The sequence below is a fragment of the Hylaeus volcanicus genome, chromosome 4 (assembly GCF_026283585.1).
Source record: "Hylaeus volcanicus isolate JK05 chromosome 4, UHH_iyHylVolc1.0_haploid, whole genome shotgun sequence".
In the NCBI taxonomy this organism is placed as follows: domain Eukaryota; kingdom Metazoa; phylum Arthropoda; class Insecta; order Hymenoptera; family Colletidae; genus Hylaeus; species Hylaeus volcanicus.
Window position 1 is genome coordinate 10,796,121 of NC_071979.1, and position 8,311 is coordinate 10,804,431.

The 8,311-nt window shown below is 45.5% G+C and overlaps 1 protein-coding gene across 1 annotated transcript in view; it reads right to left on the reverse strand.

The window, feature by feature from the left end:
- Positions 1-339: 339 nt before the first annotated feature.
- The window catches only part of LOC128875251 (proton channel OtopLc-like), a 14,653-nt gene continuing 6,681 nt past the window's right edge, over positions 340-8,311 (reverse strand). Inside the window, exons 2-9 of the mRNA XM_054120672.1 lie at positions 5,398-5,626; positions 4,851-4,965; positions 2,652-2,877; positions 2,264-2,421; positions 1,759-1,975; positions 1,528-1,690; positions 570-1,436; positions 340-478 (exon numbers count right to left, since the gene is read on the reverse strand). Coding sequence (XP_053976647.1) covers positions 602-1,436; positions 1,528-1,690; positions 1,759-1,975; positions 2,264-2,421; positions 2,652-2,877; positions 4,851-4,965; positions 5,398-5,626 — 1,943 coding nt within the window. The 3' untranslated portion in view covers positions 340-478; positions 570-601. The remainder of the gene's footprint in view (positions 479-569; positions 1,437-1,527; positions 1,691-1,758; positions 1,976-2,263; positions 2,422-2,651; positions 2,878-4,850; positions 4,966-5,397; positions 5,627-8,311) is intronic.

Sequence of the window (8,311 nt, forward strand, 5' to 3'; positions counted from 1 at the left end):
AGATTGAACCTCCTCCTTGCAGCTGCCCGTCGACACGTTCGGTAGTCTCGATCCAGCGATACCCATATCGAAGCTAAACATTCTACGATGCCGTTTCGTTTCTTGATTACTGGCGTTCCAGTTTCTTGTACCGGGATCGCTTACCACGCGACGGTGCTTCCTGTGACGATGATGATGATGATGATGATGATGATGATGGCGATGGTGATGACGATGACGCTGCAGTTGTCTTCTACACGGTAACACCGCGTGCTCCAAGCACTGCGGGTGCATCGCTGTTACCCGAAGCAACGCGTTAGGATCGAAATAGACTCGATTGTCCAGAAACGGAACATAGCGCACTGAATCCATTATCAACGAACTCGGGCTGAACAACCTCTTTGGAGTTCCCTGGAGCGTGGAGGACCATTCGTTGTCCTGCTGCAGGTTGATTGTCACCTTCCTGCCGCGGTAAGAACTGCGCGACCTCGGCTGCTGTCTACAAAGCGAATTAATCGTTTAAAAAAGAATACGCCAAGAGTATACAGCAATGTATGGACTGACTCGAGGTATGACAGCGTGCAACGAACCTAGAAGAATATGGGTGTGACATTCTGTGTCGTCAGTTGAGCGGATGCTCTCCCCTCGGCATTCTATAACACTTGTTCCACGCCTCTAGGAGCAGCACGCAACTGTGGAACCGGTAAAAGATCAACAAAGGGAGCCCGATTCTGGATATCACGCCCCAAGCGAGCACCCCGAAGAATCTAAGCTGCAGCTCTTGCGAGATCCAATTCTGCGTGACCACCGTGTCGAAGGCCCACAATACCGAATTGCTGAACAGCAAGAAAGTGATCACCTGCCTGGCTGGCTTTGCTATTATCTGGAAACGAGTGATGCAAGACCGTTTCGACGCCTCTGCTATCAACGTGCTCTGCGCGAAACACTGAATCAGCTGCAGAATAGAGGCTGCGAGCAGCATCATGTGTCTTCCGCGAGTGTCTTCGGATTCGTTCTCCAGTATGGCCAAGGAACAGGCAGAAACCACGATCGTGAACACGGAGTAGATCTGAACACCGAACAGAGCCACGTTCGACAGTAAACTATCCAACGCCGCTGGCGTTTTGGTAACCACGGACATCTGACGAACTTGCACGAGCCCGCTGGCCGTCATCAGACTGCTCAACGTTAGAATACCGATCAAGGTACCGCACGTTAGCCAAGACAGAGTGGTCGACGGGAAGTGTTCGTCCTCCCTTACGACGAGGAATATCAGGATTACTACTATGCCTGTCACCATGCAAAGTATGCCGAGGAATAAACCTTTGCTGGAACCATCGCATCCAACCTTCGTGTGACTCGTCAAGTCCTTACTCCCGTGAAACTTTTGCTTGTGCGAAAACCGATTGCGCCCCACGTTCTGACCCATTACAAATGTCACTGCAGCTGCGATCAAGCTGAAATTGAGTACGACTCTTGATAGAATCTTGTACGATATAAAATAGTACATATATACAAATATACGATATACGATATAAGCAGGGTTACCTGAATTGCACGATAAATGGATAAAGGAATGGCATGCTCGACGTCCATAGTTGGCCCAGAGTGTTTGTGTTCAGACATTCTTGTAGACCGATTACCTGGGAGATTTGTTCGTTTGAGATGGGCTGGTACGGTTGAAAGACGCTTTTGTCCGGCACGGTATGTTCTGTAGACAAAAAACGTACGCGATTCATTTTTATCCAACAGTATTTGTCAAAGCATTTCGAAACAAACCTCGTAAATCTCTAGGATGCCTTATCAGGGACTCTGGAAATCCTCGAAGGTTCAACGGAGAAGCAGAATTATGCAAACCTCGTTGCGCCAGGTGGACGAAATACGTCCATTCTTGAGCAGAATCCCAGATCACCATCCTAATCCAAACGGCTATGTTCGTGGCCGCCAGGTGAACAAACCCAAACCTCGCTGCTAAGCCAAATCTTTCTACAAGGACCTACGAACAAAATACAATCGATCAGGATTAATTAAACACATTCTTTTCTTTTTGTTTGATAAGACTCGGGCATAATTTATCCATCGGGCAACATATTGCAACACGCAAAGCAAAAATAACACCCACTACATGTCGATCAAGCATACTCACAGCATTCCAAGTGTCAAAAACCACGAGTTCCGTACCAACAGTTCCAAGGAGCAACAGGAATAAAATATGATATACATATCGTATAACAGTGACACGAAGAAAGACCAGATCACTCTATTTCACTCTGAAACTGCGTACCTGCGAGTTGACGAACAAGAAGTGCATCTGCAGGAATGTGAAGAGCCCATGGAGAACTGGGTGCACAAAGACGACGTCGCTCAGACACTCGGCGCCCTGCATCATCGAGTGCATAGCCATTTCTAGACCGTTGAAGACGAGGGTCGCCAAGCCAAACACTGCGGGAACGCATTCGATTTACAATGGTGCGAGTGCAGGATAAAAGGATATAGTCCACTTGACGTTTTCATGTATATTTAGAGGCGTAACGAATGAAACGTGTGATATGTAGGTTGCATGAAATATACATGTTCTTATGTACATATATCTCTAACAATAAGTATAAAGACAAAGGTTGAGTGGCCTGCTCACAATGGCGATGGACGTCAAGAGATTTTCAAGAACTTACGGAGGGCTCCAACCCTGATGTAGAAACTTGTCGGTGCTGTTCTGGATCGCGAGATGTGCGCTCGTTTCAAGGACCCGAACCTGGTCAAAGAGGCGCCACCGAGTTCCGCGTCGTCAACCCCAGCAGCACCGCTCCCGAGACTTCCGCAGCTGTCCACCAACACCCATATATAGATACTGATGATCACCGCTATGCTTCCCACGTACAGGTACATCAGAAACACGCCCTGCAAATAACACGATGCATCGATCGCAGGATCTTCTCTTCATTTTTCAAAGGTTCCTTTCCTTTTTCAAATCGGGCCTTTAAAAACTCGAACGATATTACTATCTAAACTGCCATCCAGAGATAAAACTCGACAGAAGCGATCGAATGAAAGATGCAAGAAAAAGTGTTTAAAATTACAAAGGCATCGACGCAACGTCTCAATTCGCGGTTCCAGATTCGCAGCAATTCTCGTGGAGCCATAATACTCGAGAAATGCACAACCTGACGAGTTCATCGTGCTCTGAAGTGCGCTTGATGATGGTCTGGACAGGGTACAGGAATTGTTCCTTCGATTCTCGTGGTTATGGTTACCGTAACACACCGGCATGGCATCTCGATTCGAACAGATCCATAATTTACTGGAAAAAAAAAATAGACAACCGCGAACCTAGACGGACTGAATTCAGCGTAATTACGAATGCCGTTCGATCCAAAACGACCATAATACCGCCAGCTGTTTGCTATTCCCACCACATCGTCCTCAATCGAGCCACGATGATCCTCGACTAACAGCGCTGATATGCTACTCGAGCTTCGAGGAACGACGGCAATTAGGTCCCCAACCGTGTAATGACATTGACTGGGTCGGTTTCTAATGCGTAATGCGCTGGAGACATGGCTGTTGACTTTAGAATAATCGAAGACTGCTCGAACGATTGGTAGCATCGAGTCTAGGGCAGCATTTCTTACACAAAAACTCTTCCTTTCTTTTTCGTCTTTTTTAAACATAGTTTGAGGCCAGAACGGCCGTAGGCTCGCGATTTGGCCAAAGGTGGCAATTTGGAGCACTTCCTGTGAAAGTAAGCAACTGCTCGTTACCAGAGTCCAAACACGGCTGTAGCTCGAAAATAAGGTCGAATAGGACACAGGTGTTTATGCGAAGTTGTTCGAGTAATTTTACATCTTGAATGGGCTACCGAAGTGGGTCTCTTGCGCGTTGAGATACATCCTGTGCAGGTGACCTGTAGCTCTGCAACGATTAAGGGTACTCGATATCCGCTTCTTTAATACCGAATGAATTACTGCGAAACATGCATCGTTCGTTTCGTATCGTGATCTTTACGAGACATCCCCGTTGCTGTAATAGTCCTTGATTTACGACTCGAACACCCGATGCTCCTTTTAGCGATGCCAGAGAGCTGACGTGCACAGATTTTTATTTTATGGACTATAAGGAAGGAAACGAAAATAATCTAGATTTTAAGAGGAGAACTTGGTCCATCGAGGATCGTAAAAACGATTCGATATGGTAAAATGGAAAGTAAGTAACAATTTATGGAACAAGACTCGTGATTTCCATTGCGCTTTCCCTTTTCCGATCGAATGTGGCAAAGGTCAACCTGTCACGTGCGAATAAATTTATCCTTTCAGCAGCTTTAAGAATTATGCTCGCGCGAATAGTATTCCTACGGTAGAAAAGAAAATGTCAATGGCGTTAAAATCGTAACGCTTCCTGGTCCAGATACTCTGATTTCGGGACCTTGGGAGTAAGCGTTACAGGAAAACAACGAAAAATAGAACGATGCTGCTACTTGTTCCAATAGTTTAAGTAACTTTTGAATAACGAGATTCGAGTTTTCGTAACGGTAATCTGTAGTTTCCCTTTGTATCGCGTGAAAGTGCTCATCAGGACGCATTCAGCACATGTTACACAGGAACGTCCGAGGTCAGTCAGGGTCGGTAATGAAAGACACGAGGAGGAACTGGTAGACGTTAGAAGCAAAATTAAATGACCTGTGTCCTGTGTACAAAATCCACTAAATCCTCGTCATGGCTGTCATTTGTCATTTGTCTCATAACGTCTACTGTGTATGTATATATGTATGTAATAATTATACACGATATACAGGGTGTTCCATTCGAAACGATAATCGTAAGCGAAAGAAGTAATATTCGTTAAAGAAATGAAAAATATGGTAGCGATTCACTTACTTGCAAACTGAGAAGGGGCACAGGCGTGTCCATGACTTCTGCCAAGCACAGAGATATCATCAGAACCACGACCAGCTGACCGTAAACGTTCGAAAGGACGACCCATAACTGGGAACTGCAACAGACACCATGAAAACGTATCGTGGATTATACTCGAACCACTGTTTCCAATGGAAACGTAATCCATCTAATAATAATAATAATAATCCACTTTTCACACCTTTTTTCACGCGGCAAGAAAGCTGCAGAGACAAACTCGTGCCATTACCCAGAGAAACGGGAAGCGACCTTAATTATTCCAGTCTAGATCTTGCATAAATTACGCATGCATGTTAACACATATTGGATAGGTCACGTTGATTAACGTGTTTTGCTTCCTAACTAAGAAGACTGGTCACTTTCCTCAACGCACGCACGCACGCATGTACATATGTATACGTGTCCTATGTTAATACACGAGTAGTTTGGTTAGTATTATCGATATTACAATATATTCGTTTTGGTAAAGCATGTTAGAAAAGAAGAGTCGACTCGAATCGTGTCTTACAAGGGTTCGGAGTGATCCAACAGGTCGCTCGAGGAGCGTGCCCTGGAAAGGATCCTGGAGACCAAGGACCTGGAGGGTGCAGCAGACCTGGTCGCGTCAGCTGGCGTGGTCTCGGTGTCCGTGATTCTTTCACCCCTGCTAGGGGCACCTCCGGGTGCACCCTCCACGGTGCCACCCGTTGTGCTTCCCGTTTCGTTCAGGCTGTCCTTGTCGTGCTGCTCATTGCTGGCTGTAACAATTTCAGTTGAAATAATTCGCTTGTTTTTAAAAGAAATCTTTAAACTTGCGCCTGCCTGCCTTTTCGTGAACGTTTCACGATGGGGCACCTTCGATAGGTTGAAGGAAAAATGAAAAATTTACTCGATTATCGTGGGCTCGGCCACTGGTTTCTGCCGTAACCAAGGCGAACTGGCCCCTCGGGCTGGGCCCGCTAATTACCTCCGATCTCTTCGGCGTTTTGGGTCAGTGGACTTGTAAACCCTCGACTCTCGCTAGAGGAATTTGAGCCTCGACATCGCTTCATTTAAATTCTACCATATAATCTCGAGGCTACTCTCGAACCGCAATTTATTACCATACATCACGAATCGAGTTTGGAAAAAGTGCAATTAGAAAAGTACTAATTGTTAGGTTTAATATGCATTCAGCGTTGAACTGCTCCGATTACGAAGATAGCACGGGCACGATCAAAGTTTCGAAAGGTTATTACGATGATCCAGGTGTATAATAAACTACGGCGGCAGCTTGAATTAAATCGTATAGATACAATAGGTGTATCAAGTTATTCGAACGACTACAAGGCAACGGTAAGCCAGCAAACGTGTAATCTTTTCGAAAGTCAATTTAGTAATTGAAGGTGCGCGATGCTAACGATATCTCGTCTTCTTCTTCTTCGACTTCATTCTCATCTAAGACCACCGCGACGAGAGACGTACTAAACTCTTTGGATGAGTTAAATCGTCGGTAATTAACGGACGCGCAACGCCGTGTAATTACTTCCAGGGAAAACTCATCGTCTGTCGTCGGTGTACATGGTTCTGATAACAACACTGGTAGCAGGCTCGCGTCTGTCACTTCTTCGTTCAGCATTTTATTCGATCAGGTCAGTGTTTCTCAAGCTTCGATCTTTCGGAAGATTACCGATACGTTGTTTATATCTTGCCAACGGGTTTGGCTTGAGAAACACTGGATTAGATCGTTCAGGATCGTGTACTGTTTCAAGAGTGTCGACGAGAGGTAGATTCAACCGATTTAATGGTACGAAGCACGAAGATCAAAGACAACGCGATCGGCCGGCTACCACTCAACTTGTATCCCGTTAAAGATCTATTCAGAGTACAGGAAAACGCCATTTATCCGAGCAGCGAGCATGTCAGATAGAAGATGACTCCAATAACGCAAATTAACCGATTGCGAATGCTGAAAGCATATTCAGTTGAGAGAATAACGTAAAAGGAGAAAACGTATCCTCTTTGCTAGTAACAGCAACGATACAGAACAATTTTTCATTCTTGATATTTCCATTACTATCGGTCCCTCTTCGAGATGCAACAAGTTTCTAGAAATATCACGAACTAAAGTCGAAAGTAAAAACACATTCTCAAAGGTGAGATACGTGAAATCTCGTTGCAAATCAGCCTTGTCGCGCGAGCATTTCTAATCGATATTAACGATGCGGAAAGATAACTTGGAACCCCAATGAAGATTAATTATACGTCACGGAAACAACTCGGTGCTCGTTGTTAACTCTCCGCAAGTTCTTCGTGAGCAATTACGTTCCGTAGCTTATTTATCGTATCCATCATCGAGCACGTTTACTCGGAAACACGCGTGACGGCAGACAAGCGCGAACATCTCCGCAAATCCAACATGGCGGAGACATTCCATTCCTATTTTAAAAATATATAAAACAGAATGTTTAAAGTAATGAAACGTCAAAAAAGAGAAATAACCCATTACACGATCTGTTTTCTCCTTTTAGAAAAACGTATTGCTCCTCGAAAAAAAAAGTAATGGGCGTCATGGGAGAGATCGTACAGGCGCTGCGCAGATCGCGAGGGAAGGGAAACGAAATCGACGACGTGAAAAACGATCGACAGAGGCTTTTGATGATACGTAACGAACCGTGACAAATGGAGAGCTAGGATTATCGAGTGTCGACCGGTTTGAAACCGTTCAAAAAGCCTCCACCGTGCGCCGCGACGGGCCAAGCCGTGGATAGTTCCGTTACCTCCTCTGATACCATCTTCTTGTGCGCGTTCCGGAAATTGCTGCTCGCCGCCAAAATCACTGGCGTTATTAGATATTTCGAGCTTTCGTACCATGGCTCCTCATAGTTAATATCAATTGAAGCTTTCCCAAAAGTAAGATTACTTGTTCGAGAATCAAGTGGCATCGTTGTCGACTCTTGAAAAAGCTTCCCGCAACGGACACAGTTCGTCGATAAAAAAGTACGTAAGATTGCTGAATCGAAAGGTCGAGGGTCATTCGAGGCTTGTTGCACGAAGATCGCGAGTATTAACAAAGTCGAGAGGCATTGTACCTGGGGAATGAACCACGAAGCATGTGCTTGATAGATGTGACGCGATGATGAAGGTACAGGAAGATAGGAAACGATAGAAAATGCATCCAAGATGGCTTCTAGGGGGGGTCAGAGATGACGATAAAGGCTCATTGTGCGAGTCGACGGCGCGCGATTATTATAAAAAACGTGTACCGCCGCACCGCGATCGCAGACAACCGATGGGGGTTATGAGAAAATGATACTCTCGGTGTGCTTGAGTTACGAGGAAATGATACAGTCGAGGGAGCTTCTAACTGCCCCTTTTAAAATATCTTCAAGTATTCCGTCGAGCGAATCGTTTCATCAGCCCACGTGCACCAGCGCGAATTATTGCACCTGGACGCAACGGAT